The sequence below is a fragment of the Zosterops lateralis genome (genome assembly GCF_965231275.1).
Source record: "Zosterops lateralis genome assembly, chromosome: 4".
Classification (NCBI taxonomy): Eukaryota; Metazoa; Chordata; class Aves; order Passeriformes; family Zosteropidae; genus Zosterops; species Zosterops lateralis.
The window spans coordinates 36,728,174-36,753,651 of NC_139765.1; the positions used below are offsets into that span (position 1 = coordinate 36,728,174).

General features: G+C 38.9%; 2 protein-coding genes across 5 annotated transcripts in view; both read left to right on the forward strand.

The window, feature by feature from the left end:
• Positions 1–17,668, forward strand: part of NAP1L1 (nucleosome assembly protein 1 like 1) — a 32,097-nt gene extending 14,429 nt beyond the window's left edge. For 3 of the 4 annotated variants that reach the window (XM_083859513.1, XM_083859512.1, XM_083859514.1), the window contains exons 2-15: positions 200–234; positions 928–1,016; positions 2,108–2,210; positions 3,261–3,402; positions 3,863–3,943; positions 4,189–4,317; positions 4,823–4,894; positions 5,522–5,661; positions 7,380–7,525; positions 7,611–7,630; positions 8,797–8,919; positions 10,154–10,186; positions 10,596–10,646; positions 12,315–17,668. In XM_083859513.1, the coding sequence (XP_083715639.1) occupies positions 218–234; positions 928–1,016; positions 2,108–2,210; positions 3,261–3,402; positions 3,863–3,943; positions 4,189–4,317; positions 4,823–4,894; positions 5,522–5,661; positions 7,380–7,525; positions 7,611–7,630; positions 8,797–8,919; positions 10,154–10,186; positions 10,596–10,646; positions 12,315–12,350 (1,182 nt within the window). In that variant the 5' untranslated portion in view covers positions 200–217 and the 3' untranslated portion in view covers positions 12,351–17,668. The remainder of the gene's footprint in view (positions 1–199; positions 235–927; positions 1,017–2,107; positions 2,211–3,260; positions 3,403–3,862; positions 3,944–4,188; positions 4,318–4,822; positions 4,895–5,521; positions 5,662–7,379; positions 7,526–7,610; positions 7,631–8,796; positions 8,920–10,153; positions 10,187–10,595; positions 10,647–12,314) is intronic. The other variant, XM_083859515.1, reaches the window with a different exon arrangement.
• Positions 17,669–18,343: 675 nt separating this feature from the next.
• PHLDA1 (pleckstrin homology like domain family A member 1) lies at positions 18,344–24,708 on the forward strand (the record flags this gene model as incomplete). The annotated part of the gene is made up of 2 exons (XM_083860614.1): positions 18,344–18,407; positions 19,638–24,708. The coding sequence occupies 2 exons, from the start codon at positions 18,344–18,346 to the stop codon at positions 20,555–20,557; spliced, it is 984 nt and encodes a 327-aa protein (XP_083716740.1). The 3' UTR covers positions 20,558–24,708.
• Between the last annotated feature and the right edge of the window lie 770 nt (positions 24,709–25,478).

Genomic DNA, 25,478 nt, shown 5'->3' on the forward strand with positions numbered 1-25,478 from the left:
CAATATTTCTGTATGTTTTAGACTGAGAGCTCAAAATGTGCAAGGGAGATGTACCACTCTTCAGACTGTAATATGTAACTATCACATTTCATAAAGCTGACATGGTTTGTGTTTCTTTTAGTATATGGCATATGATCATAGAGTTTGTAACTGAAATCTAGTGCTGCTGTTCTTATGTGTTTGTTTTTTTTCCCTCTAGTGTTTGAAATCTAGCAGAATGGCAGACATAGACAAGTAAGTAAAATGTGTATGTTACTGGGGCTCTGAGCGTGTCCTGTGCTGTACTTGACATGGCTGGGCTCTCCAGATACTGGATAGGCAGAGTCTAGATACTGACCTTGAGCACTGTGACAAGACCTGAGGTTTATAGCATGTGGAAGAAAAGCTTATGTTGCTCATGATAAATGGGTTTGTCATCTTAATTGTAAGTAAATACAAAAGTGGAAGAAGGTGTGAGTCAAGTTCCTATGTTGGAATTCTGGAGGGAAAAAACAGATAGTATTGCCCATTCCTATTATTTCACTACAGGTTTTTTCTATACTTCGAGTGTTCTTATTTTGTGGCATTTGAAGTATAGTTTAGGTGATCCTACCCACAATTCTCAAGGACTGCGCATCTTAAGGAAGATACATGGACCAGAAGGAGGCTTTGACTGGTTGATAAGAACAGGAGATGAAGGAATTCTTTTTACAAAAGGAAACTTTGTAATTCTGGAAAGTTGCTAATTCTTTAGACAGTTCCGCGATTGTCAAATGTGAAAGGGCTATGAAGACAAATTTGGCTTTGTTTGGCTATTAAGACTTGCTTGTCATAGATCAAAAGATGCAACAGTTTGTTTCTACTCACATAATCTCTAGTTTGAGCTAAACTCTTCGTAGTTTTTTATAAAATTAACTTTTTGATGCTGTTATTGAATATTTCTAATAGCAAAGAACAGTCTGAACTTGATCAGCAGGATATGGAAGATGTTGAAGAGGTAGAAGAAGAAGAAACCGGTGAAGATGGCAACAGCAAAGGTATTGTTGAAACCAAGAGTTTCTAAACCTCTAAGTATATGTCCTGTCTAGTTAGTGTGTTAAAATATTTTACTTCAAGAAATAATAGGAAATGGTAAAACAATTTCAGATGTACAATTGTATGTAAGTTCTGAAGCAAAAACTTTTTTTTTTTTTCAAATTGTGTGATTTTTATTAGTTGTCTGTAGTTACTCATTTTAGTCATGGTTAATGCCAGGTTCAGGCAGTGCTTGCCACCTGTGTAATCGGAAAAGACAGGATTATTGTGGATATGTGACTGGATTATTTCAAAACTGCAAGCAGTTAAAAACTTCACAAATATAAAGCTTTGGGTATAAGAAATTAATGTGCATGTATATGTATTTGTATCTCTTTTTGATTAGTTGTTTAGTAATTTGCTGTTGAGTTGACAGTGAACAGAACAAATCATACTTAGTGTTTCCACTCTTAAGATTAATAAAATCTTTTTTATTCCCCCTCAACAAAATACATAAGCACATATCAAAATACTTGTTTTGTCAGTGCTGAACAGTCTTACTTATGCTTTATATTTAAAGTATGGGGGCACAGATGGAATCGAAAGAGCAATTAGCCAAAACAGAAATAACTAATAATCTCTCCATGTTATGTGTTTGCTTGAACAAAATAATAACAATAAAGTAGAACACTTTGCTCAAGATGTTATGCTTTGCTAATCTATTGGAAGAAGTGTTTTCAAAACTGGATTGCAAAATGTAGGGGAACACATTCATTAGCTGAATTAATTAAATGGCATACAGTAATTAAATGCTAAGTATTTAGGTGTCCTATGAGAACCTAGAGATGAATAATGTGTATTTTTGGTGATTTCCCAGCTATTATAGGTGAGAATCAGAGGGGAAATTATACTGTAAGAATCCTGGAAGGAAATTGGATTTTATAAATCAGAAACGTGTTTTGGTAGCAGAGAAACTTGACAGAGTTTTAAACAGTTCTTCTGCATCTGTAATTCTTGCTTGTCTAATTTTCCCCTTTTTTATGCACAATTCTTTCTTTCAAGATTGGTCCAAAAGATGCACTTTGTGCTTACATAATTTTCTTTTTTAATTTAGCTCGGCAGTTGACTGTGCAGATGATGCAAAATCCACAGATTCTTGCAGCCCTTCAGGAAAGACTTGATGGTCTAGTAGGAACATCTGCAGGATATGTAGAAAGGTACAATATTTGTTTAGTATGAGCAGAGTGTTAAAATGGTTCTTTTGTTTTCTGAACAGTGTTGTCAATGGTATTTGTGGTAATAAGCCACTGTGCTGCTCAGATAGCAGAAAAACTGATATACTTTGTCTGTAGTGCATCTCAGAATTTGAGAGTTTTTATTTGAGGTTTCATGAAGAAAAGAACACTAATATTTACAGTGGCTGATGTTTTCCTCTACAGTTACAGTATGGCAGGCTTCTTAGGATACTTTCCTGCTCCTTGGAATCTCTTTTGTAGCTTTGCCTTGGTCATGAAATATCAGTTATTTAAACTATAGACAGATACTTGGAGGCCTGGTGTCTGTAATACAGTCATTTTATGCTTAGACTGTAACCATTTGCTGATACAGGAATGTTATTAGTACTTCATGTGGTTTTCTCATGTATCAAAAATTGCTATAGATTCTTGCCAAAATTAGTTGATCTAGATTTATGAGGCATGCAGTAATTGCTTTCCTTTTACACATTTGTAGTACAGTGGCTCATTTAGCAAACCAGTTCTGGCTCACTTTGGGTCAGACAGTGTGTTTGAAGACAGTGCTACCAGCTGCTGTGCTCAGTGAAACAAAGCAGCAATTTTTGAAGATTAAATTTCTTAGCAAAGAATAACTCAGCTGTCTAGAACTTCTTAATAAAACCAAGCAAATAAATGGTGAGACCTTTCTTAGTTGTATTCAATACTATGATTTTACTTTGTTCCTCATTGATAATGTAAAATTTGTTTTTAAAATGAAGATTTATTATGCAGGTTTCTCTCATGATTTACTCAGGTGTTTAGAATACTCTGGTTCTAAATGTGGTTGAGCCTCAGGTTAAGAGCTCATGCTAAGGATTTCAGTCTCATTGGTGAAATTGGTTGCAGCTTTTATTTAAACTTCCTGAAGCCTAAAATAGAGTGTAAAATCTGTTGTGGTACAAGTTGGTTAATTTCCAAGGGGTCTGGTTAAGGAGAGATCAATATGTGCTTAAAATGCAGTGTTAGTAACAGTTCTGTCACTGAATTTTTCAGCTTGCCTAAAGTTGTTAAAAGGCGTGTGAATGCTCTCAAGAACCTTCAAGTTCAGTGCGCACAGATAGAAGCAAAGTTCTATGAGGAAGTTCATGAGCTGGAAAGAAAGTATGCTGCTCTCTATCAGCCCTTATTTGACAAGGTATTTTAATGCTACTCTGATTTGTACTTTAAAGCTTCATCTAAAATACAAGGGAATGTAAAAAACAAAAAACTTATTCATGTTTCAAATTACTTTGGTCTTATATGTGCACCTTCAATTCAGTTGATAGAATTTTGCCATCCAAGTGAGTATCAACTAAGATTAAGAGCGAAAAGTTAAGTCTGTTCCATAGTTGTCAGAATTACTTCAGTGTATCTGACCTCATTTAATCGAGCAGATGTCAGATGATACCGTAACTTTTCTGGGACTTCGGTGAATATTTTAGTGTGTTGAGAACCTCCTAACTGCTGAATCTATCTTATGGAGCTAGAAGAAAAAGTTTTGATAAGTAGTTAATGTATTACTAGCTGTGTAATTTAGGATTAGGAATTTATTGGTTAGGACATTGCTGATTGCAATGACTAGGAAATTTGAAAATATTCTTGATTTAATCTTCCAGCGAAGTGAAATCATCAATGCCATTTATGAACCTACAGAAGAAGAATGTGAATGGAAAGCAGATGCTGATGAAGAAATTTCAGTGAGTAACTTAATTAGTTCTCATTGATATCTCAAGCTTTAGCATGAAACAAAATTCAATTAAGCTGAAGTTTTATAAAAAACAGGTTTGTAATGATTACTTGATACTAATAATGATGCTAATTCTTAATGGTTGCTTAAAGCAGCATCCACATGACACTTGATTGTACTAGTATCCACAAAGAACTGATGAACCTTATGGGCACTCTTAAAATTAAGGAAACCCAATATTTTTATTTTCTCAAGGAGGAAATGAAAGAGAAAGCTAAACTTGAAGAAGAAAAAAAAGATGAAGAAAAAGAAGACCCTAAAGGAATCCCTGAGTTTTGGCTGACAGTATTCAAGAATGTGGACTTGCTCAGTGATATGGTTCAGGTAGGTGGTGGTCTAGCCTTATTTAAAGTTGCATTGGTAATTAATCCAAGTGTCTTTAAGAAAGCAGTGGAAACACTATGATGCTCGGTATGTCTGTTGGGGAGCAATAATGGGGCCCTCACTTGGATGTCATCTCTGGTAACTTTTCAAGTGAGAGTACAGAGCACTGAAATACCTATCTCCCTACTGTTTTATTTTTTGAACCTATTCTACAATACTAATAAATTTTTGGTGCTTATAGAAGGATGTGTGAAAAGTGTATTAGACACTACTAAAAACTGTATATGGTGTTTGCATTGATTTTGGTTGTGTACTGTATTGGGGACTCTGTACACAGCCATTGTTGCCATCTGCTGGTCATGCTCATGGAAATATTTCAATGTTGTAACAAGTTTTTTTTTCTAAGGAAAACTTGTTCTAAGCATGGCTTTTTATCTCTATGAGGCCTTAAATCTCTGTATAATTGAATGTTATAAAAATTAAACACACTGTGTTTTCTCTACAGGAACATGATGAACCTATCCTGAAATACTTAAAAGATATCAAAGTGAAATTTTCAGAAGTTGGACAGCCTATGGTTAGTTTGACTTACTAATAAGCAAGATTACTTTTGTGTTATCTTAAGAATTATTTGTGTTTTAGCAACATGGTCTGTGATAGCCAATTGTCTTTTGAAAATCATGAGAAAATATACAGCTGCTGCTTCTGAGAAAGCAGTGCAAGGTCTGGTGCTAGTCTTGCACCACTCTGCTAATGAATGTGTGCTAAATTTAACCCTCAGCTTCTGATGAGATTGGCCTTAATAGCTGAGAACTTAAGTTTCACTGTTGCATTTTGGTACCTTTGGGTACATTTTGTGTAACTGCTGTAATTTCATATATTTCCCTGGCAGAAGTCAGACAGTTTTTGAAGGTTTAATATTTTTAAATTTAGAAATTCTTCCTACACATTAGTAATGGGAAAGCTGTGTGCTGGGAGATTGGTCATTACTAAAAGCAGTATAATAACTAGCAAAAGTGCAAGATGAAGTAAATGAAAAGATTTGAAGATTTATTATACAACTTGGGTTGCAAATTCTAGAGTAAGTTATGGATGTATTGGAAAAAAGTGTATTCTGTTGCATGTGTATTGTTTGGATTTAGGTCTTAAGAAGTTAAAGGTGTTTGTAAATAACTAAAGTTACTGTTCTGCAATTCTTTTTAAGAGTTTCACATTAGAATTTCATTTTGAACCAAATGACTACTTCACAAATGAAGTGTTGACAAAGACGTATAGAATGAGGTCAGAGCCAGATGATTCTGATCCCTTTTCCTTTGATGGACCAGAAATCATGGGTTGTACAGGGTAAGTGCTAATAGATGGCTTGAAGGCAATATAATGTTTTTTTCCTTAGCATTATCAAGCTGTAGGGTTTTACAGCATCTTGAGGAGGTGCTGAAAAAGTTACTTCCCCTAGTAACTTGTGAACAACTAGGTTTGACATGAGTTTTTTATTTGTTGCCAATAACTTCAGTACAATATAGGAAAACACATTATTTGTATGGCATAATTTATAAGCATATATGTTATATAGGCATATAAATTAAAAATGTACTCAGTATTTATTTATAAGTACTGTTCTGCAATCAGTAAAGGCAAAGCGAAAGGTGGATGGTGATATTTTTTAGTAGGCCTGGATAGCTCTTGTTAGAATTTGTTTGATTGCTTCCTTTAATCTTTTTGTATTTCTAACATGCAGCATTTTGGGGAGTTTATTCCAGATTTAGTTTTTATATTGCAGTTGTCCATTTTGTTTTATAAGCACTGAATGTTTGCCTTTGAATGTCTATGTGAGAAATGGAGAATAGTCATCATAATTCCGGGTTACTCAATTTAAAAAGCTGTCACACTCCTTTCTTAGTGAAATCTTCTGTTTTAAATCAGTTAAGTAACTTTTTCTCTACTTGTCCCTTTTTTTGTGAACAGAAGGATGAGAGAAAACTGTATTGTACATATTTATCCATATGAGTGCACTTGGGCCCGTTCGTTTGGTAGCTTTTGTGTTCAAGTCTCCAATGTTATGACTGCTCTTCTGAGTGATAACAAGTTACACCCTATCACTGCATAGTCAGTGTTGGTTTTACTCTTATCTGCAGTTGCTCATACTGACTTATTTACTTCTTTATTTCCCAGTCACTTAATGTATTTTGCAAAGTCCTGCAAGATTTAGTTTTAAGTGCCTGGGTAGCTTTGATTAAATTGTTTTATCTTCTCCAGTTTGGACTGATTCGAAAATCATTAATCTTGGCAGAGTTTAGTGTGAGATGCCACTGCTTCTATGAAAATTATTAACTTCTAGTCCTTGTTTTCTCTTTTAGCTAAGACAGCCCCTTCTTGTCCGAAAGCAACTCACTCAATTTCTTTGAGTCTGTAAAAGAATCTAAACGAAAACTTCTGAAAATGCAGTTAGTTTCACCGATGTGACTTTTTCATTTACTTGTCACCAGAATGCTTTGACTGTTAGAGAAGCCTCTAGGCATAATTCTGCTCTGTAAGCAGGATAGAGTTAAAAAAACCCAAAAAACCCAAACCAGCAAAACTCAAGATAAGACAAAACCCTCACAAACAATTCAAAATCAGCCAAAAACTACATCCCTGCTTGATGCATTGTTTTAAGCATTTACTGGTTATAATGACAGATGTGGTGGACTTTGGCATATTACTGACGTGCCCAAATATGACATTACTTTATAATGGATGGGTGGCCCTAAAAATGGTGCAATACTAGTTGTTGATAGAAAGTTAGGCTGTAGCTGGTAGCTAATGAAAATTTGCATTTCAGTGATTTAGTGGAAAAGGAAAAATTTCTGGATGGAAATAATCCTAAAATGAACCTGTTACTCTTGTTCTCAACCTATAAACTAATGAAAAGACAGCACTAAATAAATACTACCTTAGAATTTTTTCTTCCCTGTGTCTCTTGCAGTTGTGATAGTCTCAGCAGATACGTGTAACAGTGGGAAAGGTATTAAGTTGCAGGTGGTTGTGCATTTTGTGCCATTTGTTTTTTATTTACACTTTAGTTGCCAAATAGACTGGAAAAAAGGAAAGAATGTTACTTTGAAAACCATTAAGAAGAAGCAAAAACATAAGGGCCGTGGAACAGTCAGGACGGTGACAAAAACTGTTTCCAATGACTCTTTCTTCAACTTCTTTAGTCCTCCTGAAGGTAGGCCGAATACTAGTTTATGTGTATTAACTTTAAATGTAGAATATATCTCACTCACTTGTTTCTTCTGTTCTTCTTTCTACAGTTCCTGAAAGTGGAGACCTGGTAAGTTGGCTTATTTAAAAAATGATGATGGAGTGTTTATGGCATTTTAGAATTTGTTAAACAGCCTCAGCTTTAAGTGCTTTTATCTTTAACTGAGAATACTTATGAAGACTAGTATGTATTTGGAGTTTTCTTTTTTAGAAGGAGTGTTTGAGTTGGATGGTGGAGTTTAGTTTAGTCAAATTTAACAATTTATACTTCCTGAAAGCTACCTTATGAATTGTTGACAGTTGTAGAAATGTAGTGATCTACATTATTAGTCTTCGATTTAATGGGTGGTGTAAGTCTTCCCCTTCAGGCATTCTTTGGATGATTTTATCTAATGATTGAATGTATCCAGTTTGTGTTTTATTCTGTTAAAGATTTCTCAAGCTGTTAACTCTTGAAGAAAGTAATAAAACAAGAACAGAAAACAGCAAGAGCCTGCTTTTCTGTGTGCTCACTGTGGCAATAAGTCATGTTTTTGTAAGGAGATGAACTACCAAAAATACTTAATGGTAGGGAATATATTATGCAGTTTGAGTGAGAAATATGAAATTAAAGCTTCCAGAAGCATGCTGTTAGAACTCTAGTTGGCATGGACACCAAAAGCTGTATGTTCATAACATTTAGAAAACCAAAACCCAAAGAGAAGTCTTTCGAATTGAAAATAATTGCTCAGATGGGAGATAACAGAACACTTGGTGTGAAAACAAGGAGTGAAAGTCTGGGATTGGATCAGAGAGCATTTTTAGGTGTTCAGGCGCTTCAGTAGCGGCTTTGTCTAATGGGAATCAAAGATTCCTGTAGAAATCAGAGGTAGATTGTAAAATCTTTTAACGTGATAGGCTCACCTGACTGTTTTTCAGTTCTTATAGTATTGTGCATATGAACTGAAAGTCTATGGGAGAAAATAAATAATCTTTATACTTGGAACAAAAGAAACTCCAGAATTGTATATAATTAGGCTTACTGAAGCACCAGCTCCTCACTGTATAATGTAGGTGGGCTGTTGAAAATGTCAAACTTGGCCCCTCAGTTTCACTTCTGTTAAGCAGCTCTTGAAACAAAAAAATCAGTGATGGGATTTGTGTAAATCTGGCCACGTGAAAATCCATGTAATGTGTGTGTATGTGTCAAAGGTAGTTACCATCTTATAGTTTAGGAAATAATATTGTTTTGTGCAGGATGATGATTCTGAGGCAATCCTTGCTGCAGACTTTGAAATAGGTCATTTCTTGCGTGAACGTATAGTCCCCCGGTCAGTATTGTACTTCACTGGAGAAGCTATTGAAGATGATGAGGATGACGTAAGTATAATGTTCATTCAGAACACTAAAAGCCTTGAAATAATGCTGTTTAAAGACCTTGGGTAATTTCTTACATTGATGTCTTTAGACTGGGATGTACCAATGTTAGTTGCAGCGGAGCTTCCTAGATTGTTCAGGAAAGAGCAGCATAAAAATAATTCATCTTTGAGGTATTGACTTCAGAGTTTTGTGGCAAAAACAGTGGTAAAGCTGATCATCTAGAGGATGTCATAGTAGCATTTTGTGTATAAGGCATTCCTAGAGAAGTGTACCCAATACTTTGTGGAACTGTAATGAGCTGCCAGAGAACAAATGAGACTGCTTATCTAGCTGGTCAGTCTCTTTTTTGTGCTTACAGTGATAGTGGTCTGTGAAGTTTTAGGAGATTCAAGCCTCATCCTTTCAAAAGTACTCTTACTTAAAAAAAAAAAAGCTAGATAAGCACATTCAAAGCATCCAAAATAATCAAAGCAAGTTCTGCAAAGTTAAATGTTTTAAAAGAGCTAAGCTTGAAACTGACAAACCACAAAGCCTTAGAGCTTTGTACAACTGTAAAACATTTTTATGTTGCTGCCTCTGCTCAAACAAGGACAGTTTGTTAAGATGGCATAGATATGGCCTGTCTTAAAAATAGTTTTTAGAATCTAAACTGTTGGCCCTTGTTGCAGAGGCTTGGCTGAGGCTGTGGAGGAGGGAGGTACTGACAGGTGGGGTTGCCTTGGGCTCCACTGTCCCCTGCCGTCCCCAGGTGGTACCACAGGGTAATGAGCTGCCCCTGGGCTGCATGGAACAGGGACCATCTGCTCTGCCAGAGCTCACCAGAGGAAGTTGAACATTGCTTGTGCTGATGCAAAAAATATTTTTAAAGTTGACAGACACAGGCACTTCTGGATTCAATTTGAAAGAGACTAGGCTTATGTTAGATATTAGGAAGAAATTCTTTACTGTGAGAGTTGTGAGACACTGCAACAGGTTCCCCAGAAAACCTGTGGATTGTCCCATCTCTGCAGATATTCAAAGGCAGGTTGGATGAGACTCTGAGCTACCTGGTGTATTGGAAAGTTTCTCTGCCCATGGCAGGGTGGTTGGAGCTAGATGACCCTCAAGGGTCCTTCCAACCCAGACCATTCTATGCTTCTCTTAAGATCACAATACAGAGTGGTCTTTGACATCTACTTGAGCTATAAATGGCTGCATTTATAATGCTACCAAAACTATTTCTTTTCTATTCTAGTATGATGAAGAAGGTGAAGAGGCAGATGATGAGGTAAGATGACAGATGCCTTTGATTCAAATAGTTTCTCTGTTGTAGTTTATCTGGAATAAGAGTTCCTTTAGTTTTTGAGTGCTCTGGACATTAAGAATTACTTCTGAAATAAGATAGAACATTTTGGTTTGTGGATCTCAGATGAATAATTAAAAACAACCAGCTCAAGACAACAACAACAAAAACCAATAAAACCCAAACCAAGCTAAGACAACCCTTAAGTTATCTTAAAAATTAAGCTGCCACTGATATCAAAGATATGCTTTATGGAGGATAAGCTAATACAATGTGTATAGCATAAAGTGGTGATTAATGTGTTTCTGAGTACAATTTAATCTTAATTTTTGTGAAAATGGCTCCGGAAGCTGAATGTGGATAAGCTAGAGAAATATTAAGTGTTTTCTTTCAGGAGGGAGAAGAAGAAGCAGATGAAGAAAATGATCCTGATTATGACCCAAAAGTAAGGAATTAAAATGAATGTTTAAAATGTTGTGTATGGTGAATCTTGATTTTAATTTAAGTATTAAACCAGTAGTTTCTGTGGGCGAGCATGTTTTGTTTTGGGCCTAATTCTGACAGACTAGAATTGATAGAGAAACTTTTCCAAGTTCTTTCTCCAGGAGTCATTTTATAAAAGTAACTTTTGGCTTTAAGCACTGAGGTTAGTCAGGCTTGGTTTTCTGTAAATTTGTCTTGCAGCAAGTTGCTGGCTAATGATGAAAATTGCAGAATGGTTGTAAGGACACAGAGCAAACTGTCATCCAGCTTCAGTTTTTGGGGAACTTGCTAAAAGCTGGCTCTGGCACAGGTTTTCCCACCAGAATACAAAATAGGCTCTTTCACAGTAGGTAAATGGCAAGTCTTCCATTGTTTGAGGTACCAGAAGTCAAGGTTCAGAAATGCATCTGCAGCCAAGTCCTAAAATGTAAACAGCCAAGAGCAACTGGGAGATTTCTTATTCCATGGGAAAGGGAGACTACTGATCAGGCTGAAAAAAATATTATGAGCCACTCAATTCATAGCTTTTTAGTAGCTGAGGGAAAGGTACATCTGGTCACCTGAAAGCATCTGATGTGGTAGATGAAAATTGCAGCCAAGGAGTCTGTGAAGTGCTCCAAAATGCCTGCTGTTTAAAGGGCTTGTCATTTCAAACGAGTGATTTTCAATAGGAATGGTTTAAGCTACTGTCAAAGTACTGTTGAGAAAATTACATAATCTTAGCATTGTACATAGAAAGGCAAGGTGCAAACCTCTAATCAAATTGTACAGTCGTCTTGGTGATGTTTGATTTACTACAGTGTATTCAAATTGCTTCCTAGTCAAGAAAGTTTTGGATTCCAAATGAAACAGCTGCAAGTTGGACTTATTTTCACCATTTCAGAGTGCTTTTCTCAGTGAAACAGAACTGAGAAAGGGCAAGACTATGCTCAGTTTTAGAGAGCTGCTCAAGGGCTAGAGTTAGTAGGGGTACTATAGTGTTGCAAGCTGATCTCAGGCTGTAAGCCAGCTAAATTTATTAAAGTGCTGTTGTCCTAGAATAGCTGGGGGCAATGGAGTAAAACTTGCAACTGAACTCCATTCCCCATCCCCAAAACTTTCTTGAATTCCCATATTACTGTGACATAATACTGGCTGTCTATTTCAAAACCAAGAAATTTTCCATGTTAGAATTTTTTAAGCAACTGGAATTTATTACAATAGATACTTCCAGAGCATTAGGAACTGTGATTTGGCATTTCATTGCATTGCTCTACATAGTGTCTTCTAGCATAAGGCCGTGCTCTTGTTACTGCCCATAGGAAATTTTTTTTGTCTCAGACCGTGAAGAGGATCTGCATGCTTCTTCTGAGCTATTTGTTACTGCACATCACTTTTCTCCTTTTTCCAGTTACAATGTCTGTTAGAGTACTTCACCACATTTAGTTCTGAACAGGTTTTTATTCTAGATTGTATCCTGATGTGCCAGCAAAGCCAAAATAAGTGCAGTGTGGATATTGCTGCATGCTAGACAATGAGTGCAAGGGAAAAGATGGAAGATTATTGCAGCTTGAGAAAGCATGCTTAGCAATATTGATAGTTCTTATAAAATACTGATTTCTGTAATCTGGTTTTCCTTTTTTCTCAACAGAAGGATCAAAATCCAGCAGAATGCAAGCAGCAGTGAAGCAGTGTGTCTGTGGCCTTGAGGATTACCTGCACTGTAATAGCCTAAACACAACTATTAGTTACTTACAGCCTTATGTTTTGTATCTTGGTAGAATTAAGTAACCAATTTGTTAAAAAAAGAAATGGAACACTTAAGAACCAGTTTAAAATGTAGGTTCAGTCTACCTAGCATTTTAACAGTATAATTTTCTGCCAATATGTAGAATGCAGTAAATGCCCTAAAGCATGAATGTTAATTCATTGCTACATAGTTTGGTTCTTGTGAAGTCTTTGTCATGTAGCTATTAGACTGCAGCTGTGAAGATGATCAGAACTGTTAACTGAGACCAATATTTGTTTAGAGAAAACTCTCTCCTGAAGAACCAACCAAAGTATTTTTTCAGCCCAGTAGTCTGAACGGGTTTAAGTCTGCTTGCACTAGCTGTGCCTTCATTACTTTGTTATAGAAATGACAGTGACTTGTACTAACTAGGAGATGATGATGCATTTTGAATTTGACTACTTGAGAAGACTAGTATAACTTGTTTAATTTCCCAACGAGACCACATTAAACATTCATAACTGTCAGCTTGTTTATGCTATGGGTTTTGTATTTTATGTGACATAGTGATCTACAAAAGAAACCTAGTCATCATATTAAGGTTATTGTTTACCACAGGGGTGTGAATAAAACCTAGTATTTTCAGAAGCTAGTCTTGTTTTATTACTTGTGTATCTGCATGTGTAAAGTGGTAATGCATATCTTACATGCTGCAGTTCATGTTTTCCTAGAAACAAAAGCTGATAATTACTGAAAAGTAAATTATATAGCATTTGAAAAACAAACACAATAGTTTGGAAAGTTTGATTCATACTTTGCACTTGAAGTGTGATACTTGTGAATCTGAGCTCGATGTTTGACTGATTGGTCCACACTGCCATTTTAGAGAAGACAAGTTCTTAGAAGTGGGGCTAGATCTGATAAAGGACTTCGGTATTGCTGTGCCTGACTCTAAGGCATTGCCTGTTAGTGTGAAATCTGGAGCAAAGTGCCTTGGATTTTCAGTCTGTGTAGATGGAGCTAGGTGGTCCTGAACAAAACATGCCCTGCAGCCAAAGAGAGTGCTGGAAACACATGGCTGTATTCTAGTTTGTCCTCACTGTATCAAGCATCTAATGAGGAAACAAACTCAAAGAAATTCTGCTTTCTTCACCTAATGTTCTGTTCACTGTGCTTGTGTTTGTACATTCTGGTTTATGGTTTGTCCATATTGGATGTTTTTGTCAGTTGAAGCACATTGTCTAGAAGATCTTTCTCATCTTGTTCTGACCTTGCCTCTAGCCTAGCAGTGGAGGTGCTTGATGAGATGTGAATTTAAACATACTGAGCTGAAAGAGGCTATGAACTGATGTATTCTGAGTTTTTCCAGTCGGTAGCATGCTACTGTACTTTATATGGTCTTGTTCTTCACACAACTACGTAAGTTTTGATCTTCTAAGCAAGTAGATAGCTTTTTCAGGAATGGAAGGGTCCTTGTAGTGATGGAAATAAATGTCCAGCTAGCCATGGATCTTATTTCTGCAGTAGCTACATTTTTTTGTGCCACTTACACACTTTGTCATAAAAGTTTGAAAAGAGCAGGGCAAGCAGGAGGCAACGACCACATGAGGATAGGCTGGTAGAAGAGTTTCTGTAGCGTGTCTCCTGCCTGGAGGGTAGGTAATACAGAATGAAGCTTATCCCAAGTGCCCTTCTAAATCCTCAAGAAGATGTGGGTCTAGTGTCCTCTGACTAAACTGTTTCAGTTTTGTTACTGATTTTTAATTCCTTGACGGTTTAAATACCACACTGCTTCATTTCAGAATCCCTGTCAGGCTTCATCTGTCTTCTCTCCAGGTATGTGTGGATTTGGGAGGAGGAGCTCATTATCTATAGCTGTATGTAAAGCAGGACCATTAAAGCTGCGATCTTGTGTGTTTTTTAAGTAACACAGATCATAGCATAGAAAAAAAGCAGTTATGAAAGGTTAACAGCTACTCTCGGTAGCTACGTGTCAAAGTAGATATGGTTGTGTTTTTGTGGTATCAGAATATGCTTATCCTTTGAGGCACTGACCCTGCCAGGTGTTTGGGTTTCATGTGGTCTTTTCTCTACACATCTCCCAGGGTTAAATTTAAACTTAAGGACGTGTAGAGACCAAACTGTGATGGTATGTTCTGAGCTTAAGAAGTCATTAAGATGGGGCTTTGGGGTTCATACTTCTGGACATGGGAAGTTTCTGAAGTCCTTACTTAGATCTAGCCCATTTTTGCTAACAGCATTTGGTAATTTCACTTTAAAAAGAAAATGACCTGTTAAAAGTTGTAAATTTCAAAATTCACTACTTAACAAATTTGATTTGCTCTTTAATTACTTTCTCGTTTAACACCTTCATTAACATTCAATGGGATACAATATTTTAAAAAGGGAGTTGTTAGATGTCAAAGCACACCTGCAGCCTGCAAGATCCAGGGTCATGAATACATCCTATTGTCAGATTTTGGTAAGCTGCTCTCCAGATTGACATGCTAGTTCTAAATCAGCAGTTACTGTGCTCTCTGGACTGCAGCAAAAAGAAGAATATAAATGAGGTGCCAGTTCTTACAGCATTGGTTAAATTAAAACTGTTCTGGTGCTTACTGTAGTTTTGTTATCAATGACACTCTTGTTTAGCAGTTCTGAAAGGCAGTATGTAGCAGGAACATTAAACTTTCAACATTGATTGGAGTGTTGTGACTCATTCTTTTCAGTTTTCATTTATACCAGGTGTAGAGAATTTCCTCATTTAGTATTTGAGGGAAGGGTAAGTTACCTAGTTAACAGGTTCAGGCTGGGAAAATGTGTCACTAAAATAGAAACTGCTGTCTTTGGCAGCAGTTGCAGAAATGCACCATAATTTAACACCTGTGTAAATGGTGTCTTCTGTCCAGTTTTATTTGCTGTATTGAAGGGAGAATTATTTTGAGGGGAAATGTGGGAGGTTGGTGAGGAAAGAGGAGGATGAAGTTAGACTTTGGATGACAGGGAAGGATGTTTGGGGTTTATGCTTGGTGGAGAGGGATGCTTTGAAATACTTTCATAATTGCTTTTAGCAATCTAGATTAGATTAGCACTGAAGAGTTTGACTGATATAACTTTGTTCATGTTAAAAAAACCCAAAACAACAAAGCAAACTAGAGCATCCTGAAAAAAGAGAGCCCAGATTTAAGCTTAGCATTCTAAGTTTTTGGAGAAAAGTGAAGTCAGGTGCAGTTAGTAGTGTTACCTTGGATTATTTGAATATTGGGCATAGCAACACTGCTTACCAGTGTCTCCTAGCTTCATAAGCTTAGATTCTCTTCTGAGTTCTTGAAATTGATATTTCTGAAACTAAGAGCAGATACTGTAGTTCTGACACGTTTTGCTTTTTAAGTGGAAAAAGCCAGCAGAATGTAGAAAAATGTAGAAAATTAACGTGTTCATCTTTATCTTTAAGCTGGTACTCAAAACTCCCTGTGTTTCACAGCCCACTGTTGTCGACCTGATTCAAAATTTGATAGGAAACTTACATGAAGATGAGCGATCAACCTTTCTGCTAAAGATTACGTATTTCCAAAGGTGTCTATGCAGCAGTCGTTGATCAAATGCCTTCTGTTGGGCAGAGGATTGTGCTGTGACTCTCTCAGCAGCTTAATGAAGCAAAATGCTACATCCCTCAGTATGAAAGGGACAGCCTGATAATGAAAGCATGAACAGCCTTGATGGTCTGCTAGGTTGAGTCTAGAGCTGCATGGATGTTGGAGTAGGTACACTCAGCTCTACAGTGCTTTCTTCTTTTTTCTATAACGGGTGTGATCTTCTCTATTCCAAGACTTCTACAGGTCAGAGAAGTTGTTGCAACCACATCTCTATTTTCATTTCTTAATAGCTGCTCAGTAACCTGTTTGAGGTTCCCCACAAGATTTCAAGAGAATGTTGAAATTATTGACTTTTAATTGCTAACGCTTGCCTAAACTGAGCATAAATTATCTACTGAAAAATAAAGTCTTCTATACATTAGCAAGAAGAGGTAAAAGTTTGTCCACATGGCTTTTTGTCTCATTGCTCTTTAAATCCTCGTCAGACCTTTGCTCAGGCCTGGTAGTCTTCTACATGTGGCCTCTTCCATGTTCTCAGCTTTTGTAGGAAAATCCAGCTGAGTAAAGCAGACAAGACAGGATACACCAAGCACAGATAAGCTATTCCATATTTGCCTGGTGCATACCAAGGATGGGCACACAAGCCTTGAGAGGCTATGGCAGAAGGGCTCTTGTGTTCACAGGTGTCTAACTAAAGCCTGTGAATTGACAACACAAGTTGGCTCTACAGCTGCAGGAGGGGCTTGAGTCCTGAACTTGGTGTTATGAGTTTGCCCTGTAGTGGAGAAACTGTTCTGAGCTGTTTTACTGCAGTGGTCAAATCTGAGACACTTAAAAGCTTCTTTACAGCCTATTTTTTCTCTACAACATGTTAGCTTAAGTTGGAATATTTTTGGATAACAGCTACCTTAGAAATACAAAGGACTTGGAAAAAGCTGGGCTGGAGAAGCTGCTTTGCCAATAGCTGGTGAATTGCCCACAGTTTCTTTATTTGGTACTGCCATGGGTTTTAGGGAATGCTAAGGCCTGGGGCAGTGTGGTTGTTAGTTATGGTAAATGTTTCATTTATGCTTCGTTTACTGAGGAGGATATACAGGTATGTGTGAGATGGAGTTCCTGAAAGGAAATGTCTGCACTCAAGGTCACATTTTCAGACTGTAGTATTTCAAGTTTGACGGTAGGAGGCATCTTCACATCAGCTATTTCTAGAGGAATGGCTGCAGAACCTGCTTAGTATATACTGAAACTTCAATAATGGTAGAAGATGTGAAGCATTTAATGTAAATGCAGTGGTTTAAATATATATTTCAAGAAAAGTAAAATCTCAGTGGGATATTGTAGTGTGCCTGTGTTGAATGTGGTTTTTCAAAATAGTAATGTAAGAATCATTTACAGAAGTTCAGTTTTGACTTTCATCTAGGAAAACAAAGTGTGTTATCCATTACTGGCAAATTCTGCACAATATTTTGTTCTTTTATCATGGAACTGTCAGTATTTCATCTTGCACTAGTTTTGTAGCTTTTGACTGATCTGGTTTTTTGGTCAAACATAGTGTGTTTCAAATGGTTGTTAATATTTGTTGGCTTATAGAGTAAAATTTAAATGGATGTTTTGCATGTTTGCTTCTGACCACATGCTTAGGTGAATTTCACCAGGAATAAAGAGTGCTGTGAGTCTGTATATTAGCAGAGTATGTCCATCAGTGTTTGGAGTTGGGTTAAAAATCTGACATTCAATGCTTTCTCATGGAAGGGTGAAGTAGAATGAATTTAGTCTCTTTGTCCTGTATGTTTGATGAAAACATTTGGCCTTCCACACTAGTTTCCATTTTTGTCTTTTGATAATTGCAGTTTACTCTCAGTACTGAGAACAAGAGAAGAATCTCACATTAAATTACACAGATACAGATAGTGTGTTAAATGTCCTTAAGTGTTAGAGTGGAGTGTTGTGGGGTGGGGGGAGAGTTTTTGGAATACTGTTACAATGTAACATGTGGCACTCTCAAATTTTATGCGAGTTCCCACACTACTGGTTCGTGCATTTACCTGGAATCAGATGGCTGTTTGCTTACAGCCATGGAGCAGCAACCAAAACTGAACAGGTGAATTGTTAGAAATTGGTCTGTAGGTTTAGTCTGGTGTCTTATGATTTAGATAAACTTAGTATTTTGTTAAAATGCTCTGTATAGGTGAATGCATTTTAACCACTTTGCTTTAGTAGGAGAGTTTCAAAATTGTGTGTCACATGAGCAGAGACTTCATCAGGATCAAAGAAATAGGTGGAAAACACAGGTGAAAAGACAGGTGAAAATTCTCTTATGTTGCTCAGGGTTTGTATTTGCACAGTCAGCTAGAGATGCAGATATTTGTGCAACAAAATTTAGGTTCAAATGGCAGTGAACTGCTGGTGAAGACAATTGGTCAGTGGTGTTCAGATCTTTTGAAAATAAGTGTGTGCCTCTATTAAAATAGGCATAAGGTTGGTTGTGAAAATGGCCCGTACCTTACAGTGTATCCATTCAGCTCTAATAAGGGATTATTCTTTATATAAATGGATGTTTTAGGATATTGATTTCCTTTTTTGTCTACTTTGTGGCTAGTCAAGTTGCCTTTGTTGCTGAGTGTTTTGCAGTTACCTCGGAAGGGTAAACCAACTAAATTTGAATTGCTTTTATTGCCTTAAATTGTTTATCCCTCAACAGTTTATCAAAATGAACTTTGAACTTCAAGAGGAAAAGATTACAAGAGGAAATCCTTTTTAAAATGTTATCAAAGATAAACTTCATCAAAGCTCTCATTTTTGTTGATTTTTTTCTCTAATCTGTTAGAACACAGCACATGCTGCAGCAATGATCTGCTTCCTAGCTGCCAAGATTGATGTGAGTAGGGTTTTTTTTTATGGCCATGATAAATGTATGTTTAAAAACAGTGCTCTCAGAACATAGTATGAAACTTCTGGCATTCAGTCTACATTGGCTTTGTCAGCCAAATTCAGTGGGATTTTGATTTACATCTAATACATCAGAGGATTAAGAGTTAAATAGTTTCATACTAATCTTAGGTCACTTTACTTTTCTACTCAAATTTATTCAAAAGCTAACCTTGGGGAAGAATCCAAACAAGAAGCAAATGTGTGGCAGCAAAGCAGAATGATGAAAATGCTCCTAGCTGTTTGCCAGTTTGGTTTTGTTAGGTTTGGCTTTGTGGGGTTTTTGTTCCCCTAGTCTCCTTTTACAATTTCCATGAACTGACGTTCTGCTGTTTCCTTGGGGAAGTGGTATGGATGTCTTGCTTTAGATGTTATGCAAACTGCTGCAGAAAGTAAAAAATTATTTTATATATACAGTTGAAGCTGCTTCTCCCCAGGCCAGCGTAGGGTTCAAGCTCTTTTACCAGGTTCTTTCAGGCTTGCTTTTGTTTAATGGAGCGACGATCGCTTAAATGTCAGGGTTCCGCTGAATTCATTACAATAGACCGTTTTTCTGGGCTCGAATCAAAAACACGCAGCAGAGGGCCCTTTGCAGCTCTTGCCCAAGGAGGCAGGCTGAGGAAATCCATTTCAACTAAATAGTGCGGGAACACCCCGGGGAAGGTGAAAGAGCGCTGTCGGGCATTTGCCGTATCCTGGTAATCTTCCTGTATTAGCCTAGCGCTGGTCAAATACTGCGGGGAACCCTTTCTGGCCGCATCCCCGCCGCGCTGTGCCGTAGCCCGGGGCGAGGGGCGGGAACCGGGCCGGGCTCGCTGCCGGAGGAGCGCAGCCCCCGCCCCGCCTCCCGCTCCGCTCCTCTCCCCGCGCTGGGCTTCCCCGCGGCCGCCGTGGCGTGCGGGAGGAGCCGCGCTTTCCGCTGGGTGTCACTCTGGGGTGGGAGAGGCGCGTTCAAAAGCGGAGGGGAGGGAAAAGCCCGCCGACGAGCCCGGCCGCCCGCACCGGCAGCGCCCGGCACTCGCCACGCCGCGGCACGGGCGGCAGCCGCTCCGCTTCCTGCGGCCCGGGGCGCTCCCGGCCCTCCGCCTCGGAGCCGGCGCCCGGCGGAGAGTGCTCGGCTGGTGCCGCCTGCGCCCCGAGCCCAGCCCCGGCGGGCGGAGGCCGGCTAACCCTGCCAGAAGGATGCTGGAGAGCGGCTGTAAGGCGGTGAAGGAGGGCGTGCTGGAGAAGAGGAGCGACGGGCTGCTGCAGCTCTGGAAGAAGAAGCGCTGTATCCTCACCGAGGAGGGGCTGCTCCTCATCCCCCCTAAGCACCCCCCGCCGCAGCAGCAGCAGCAGCAGCCGGCGCCCCCGGCCGAGCCAGCGGCCAAGATCAAGGAGCTTCACTTCTCCAACATGAAGACGGTGGACTGCGTGGAGCGGAAGGGCAAGTACGTGTACTTCACGGTGGTGATGGCCGAGGGGAAGGAGATCGACTTTCGGTGCGCACAGGAGCAGGGCTGGAACGCGGCGATCACGCTGCAGATGGTGCAGTACAAGAACCGCCAGGCCATCCTGGCCGTGCGCTCCACCCGGCAGAAGCAGCAGCACCTGGCGGCGCCCCACGGGCCGCGCCTCCGCGGCGCCTCCAACTCCGCCTAGCGCAGGTACGGGCCCGGCACCGCGGGGCTGCCCCGGCCGCCGCTCCGCTCCCCGCCCGCCTCTGCCCTGTCCCGCTGCAGGCTGTGCTCACTGAGCGCGTTCGTGCCCAACCCGCTCCGGGCACGCAGAAACCGGGCAAACGCCGGAGGTGCGGGTACACCGGAGAGAAGTGGCTCAATAGCCCGAACCTCAGCCAGCTGCTGCTTTGCCGCCCTCGGTGCCGAGAAGCATTTCAAATCCATTATTTATGAACCTTGGAAAGGATCCTTTGGTGCGATGGGACTTCTAAGAGACATGATGTACTGTAACTTTATTTTAATGTATTTTATTTTATTTATTAGGGTTGTTTTCTTTTGGTTTTGTTTTCCTTTTTATTTTTTTAAAGCCTTATTTGCAAGACATTTCTGAATGTAGGCCGTATCAAAGAAGTAAAGGAAAAAGCAATATGCATGTTAGCTTCCTAAAAGAACGGAAAAGTTCTGGGTACTTTGACTGTGTGCAATTTGACAAAAAAAGTTACTCATTTTTTACCCAAAATACATTATATTCCACCAGCATGGAAAATGGGAGGTGTGTTTCAAAATTTGGCTGAAACCCATGCTGCATATGAAACCTATTTTCTCTAATTAGAACAACAATTCTAAGTCTGGATGTTAAATTTTTTTTATATTAAATGTGGTGGAAGATGATAAAAAGTTATTCATGCTTGGCTATTCAAAAAAGCAATGTTGCTTGTCGTTCTGAGATTAAAACCAATCTGTTTAGTGTATAAATGGAAGGAATCTGACCAACTTGTTTTGTGATACAGGAATCTGAGTTGGATTCCAGCTATCTGTGCGGTGTGCTTGCTCCTAGGCTGGTGGGCCAGAGCTGGGAAGTGTTCATGGACCTTTCTTAGCGTCCAAGTTCCAGGCTCCTTCTGCACGCTTGGTTCTTAAGTGATCTGGACTCTCAACTCGTGTTGCATTTTCATGGCGGTTTTTTAATGTCTTGCATTAAAGCAGTCAATAGTCTAAAATCCATTTTACCTATGTCTTAGTGTGTAAATGGATTATTTTGGTCAGTTTTCATAAGCTTAAAGTTGCTCTCTAGCTGGATGAACTAGATTAATTTTGCACTGTCAGATGTTGAGAGAGGCGTGCCATCTTGCCTCTAAAGACAGTGATGAAGCCATGAAGTTGGAAAACAAAGGGCTAATTGCACAGCTGGTGTGTGTTTCTCTGCCCCTTAGAAGTCACTGGGAGTTTGGCTGCCGCTGCTGGCGGGAGCGAGTGGGAGCTCCTTGCCCAGTGCAGAGGAGGGAGTCGGGCGTGGGCAGGGAGCTTTCCAGGACAGGGCCCTGCTGACCATGGGTGGCTTCACGCTGATGCTGCTACCGCCCAGGTTCTCTGATTTAAATGAATTGAGGAGGCTGCAAGTGGGACAGAGCAATGTGGCCCATTATCTCTGGTCCAAAGTAAAATGTCAAAGCCGTGGAGGTACTTATTTTAGCTAGCATGGTGAGGAAAATGGCTTTTGGCCCCTTTATAATTTACATTAATATAAACAAAATCCTTTAAATCTACACGTCCAAGGCTTTTCTTTTTGTGTAGATAAAGTGTAACTTCATAGCAAGAACCTTACATTCTTGGTGTAAGCTTATTTCTCTAAGTGTTTAAAGCAAAAAGCTGAAATGATACTCAAAAGCAGATTTTAGAATTCGCTACTATGTATGTCGGTCCCTTCCTCTGCACTCTAAGCTCAGTCCTGTAAGGAATAAGTTGAGGTCTGTGTTAGCCCTCATCTTTTGTTCCTTCTCCCAGGTGTCAGGGTCACATACCTAGACAAGCAAAACCTTTAATGATGCAGAATCTAAGCCCTGATGATCCTCTGTAGTTACTCCTGAGCGCTTCTTTTTGCCCTGGCCCCATCACACCAGCTGCATGATGAGCTTGGGGCGGTAGATTACAGTGTCCTAACAAAGTCGTTATTTTGCGATTAATTGAAATCGAAGGTGCCCCGCATCTTCTAGGATTAGGTTCGCTGGCTTGGCAATCACAATGCTCAATTTCCATGTCTCTGTACATCTGCCATTATCATTCTGCTAATGCTTGGATGTTAGAGCTGCAAGGGGATTCTCTAATGAGCTAGTCAAAGACTCACAAAACACACTGTAATTTGTAATTTGGCTTCTCTCTTTAGAGTGATTAATTACAGTTTACTGAGAAACTAATCCACCTTTTCAGGTATACAGATATATTGCTGATCTCACGTACTAAAATACATTTTAGCCTACTGAAGGGTAAATGTAACTGTTGAGAATTAATTCCTATTTGATCAGAGACACATGTATTTCTCTGAAAGAGGCAGTTGTTCTTGTCCTCAGTGGTTGCAAGCCTCTGAATGCCACAAAAGTCTGTACATGTAGTCTAAAGCTGAAATTTTACCGTTCTTCTGGAAATACTTGTACTTTGAAAGCTGAAGATCATAATTTTAGTCAGAAAATTGACATGGTGTGAGGATGCTACTTTCATTTTGAATTTGCTGTTCCTTTTCACTGGTTCAAGGTCAATACCCGACTTTTATATTTCTTGCTTTAAGTTGGTCTGAAGGATGATCTGAAAACTTTTTGGACTGATGTAGTTCAACAAACTTTTGTTGCTTGTCATTGCCTGCTGTGTTACCTGTTTCAAAACTTTGGTGTCAGCCAGCCTCCTACTGTGAGAGGTGGTGACATCACAAAATCTACCTTGATACCTCCAGCCTGAGAGGGTGGGATAGGTGCAAGCATCAAACTCCTTCTTTTTGTCTCCCAACTGTCTGCTGGAAACTAAATGGGAACAAATTGGCTGGGGTCCCCTGGGTAGAGTTGGACTGTGTGGCTCATGCCCTGTCAGTATAAATAAGGCTAAATTGTCTGATAGGGACAGTGACAACTTTCTCACGCTCTGAATTCCATGGCATGTGGGGCTTTTTTGGGTTTGGTTTTGTTTTGTTTTTCCCTTGACTGATAGTAATTTTAGAACAAGAAATTGTTTGATATTATAAAAGATACTTCTGGGTTTTTTTTTTCATCTTGCCCCTTTCTTACTGCATAGTCTTCATTTAAACATATGGATTCATTTGAATCCATAGTCTGTATTTAATACTGTCTGTTACTGCCTTGTAAGCAATGGCTATGAAATTAGGTTCAGCACATCATGCTCCATCTTATCGGAGCTTTGCAAGTAAATGAATCAAGTTGTCCTTCCTCTTCCAAAAAAAAAAAAAAAAAAGGAATCCAACAGTACACGGCTGAAGTAAATTCATTAGAGAATAAACAAAAATGCCGGCAAAACACACAGGCAAATGATTGGTAGCAAAAGTGGGGACAGTCTGTTCATAAAGAGGTCAAAATTGCTTGTAATTAAAAAAAATAATCAAGGGGCAGATTCAGCAAGAAAATCCAAGCTGTGGTGACCAAGACAATTTAGGAATTTGGGGAAAAAGGAAGATCAACTGGATATTGTTTCTGTGACATCCTGAAGTAATTCCGCTTTTTTAAGGTTCATGATATTCAGATGCCAGCTTCTGAATTGTAGCTGCAGCGATGTACGAAATGTTTTCTAGCATATCCTCTTGTGAGCAGAAATACCAGTGTCGTCAAAACAAGTTTGTGTGTAAATATGAATCATAAATGATTTCTGAGAGATGTGATTTATTTTTCATATTTTTCAAGATACATTCCATTTCAAATAAAGAGGTATCTATTGAAAGAGCTCTCAGTATGTTGGAAGAATTGTTGTTTCATGGACTATTTGTGATAATTGTGGTCTAAGCTTTTCCAATGTCTTAAGCTCAATCTAAGAGCCTGAGAGGAGCACTTTGAAACTGGGTAGGTACTCTCTGAAAATCCACTCGGATGCTCCAATCAATATTTATATATATAGCACAATTATGAGACTCAGAGTCCAGAAGTTTTGCTTCTTGCAGTGTGTGATGTGTGAGCATGCACACTAAGTGTAGCTGATTCTGTAATACTTAGTGTCACTGTTCAGGTACAGCAGGTCTTTGGGACACACAATTCAGGCTCATCACTGTTACCTGTAAATGCCTTGCTCTAAGTGACATCAGGAGTCTAGCATTCAATGTTTCTCTTGTTCATATATCTTAAACACTATGATTGAATTTCAAATAACCTCAAGTTAACCTAGAAAAAAACACTTCCACCATCTGGCATAAACTCTGACCTGTTCTTTTCTAGCTTCATGGGAAATGAGGTATGACAAGAAAAATGTTCTGCTTTGGGCTCTCCATACAGCTGCAACTGCTCAAATGTCTTGAACTCCCCTGATATGTATTTGTATTGCAGCAGGTCCTCATTTTCAAGCATCTCCTGAAGGTGTATTACTTTCAGTGACACAGTATACATTGACCTAGACATGTTGGTGCTGCTTGCCTTCACGGGGAGATGTCTGTAACTACTTCCATAAGAAGGCTTTTGTTGTAACAAGTACAAGTTCTCTTTTCAATTGTAAACACCCAAAATATAGGCATTTGAACTTAATATTGGGATGCAAATTACAAAGATCTGACCTCTCAGCAGCTTTGAAAAGTCAGTTAAGCGCCTCTAAATTTATCGTCTATTCAAAAACCCACTGTTGCTTACAGCTGTTAGAGGTATCCCTTATAAGCTTTTAGTAACAGTGGGAAGTGTCTCTGTAAGGACATCAATATAGTAGAACAACAGTTTTATAATTTGCGGTGATATCTTTATGAAAGTGCATCAATACATGCTTCTGTGCTTCAGCTTTTGATTAAGGGGATGTGAAATAAGACTGCTTACGTATTTATGACACATATGACATTGTCCTAGAAATAGGGCCATTATTTTCCTAATGGGGAATATTGTTTTAGTAGTGTTTTCTCTTAAGTTTTCTCTCATCTGAAGAATGTGGTGTAC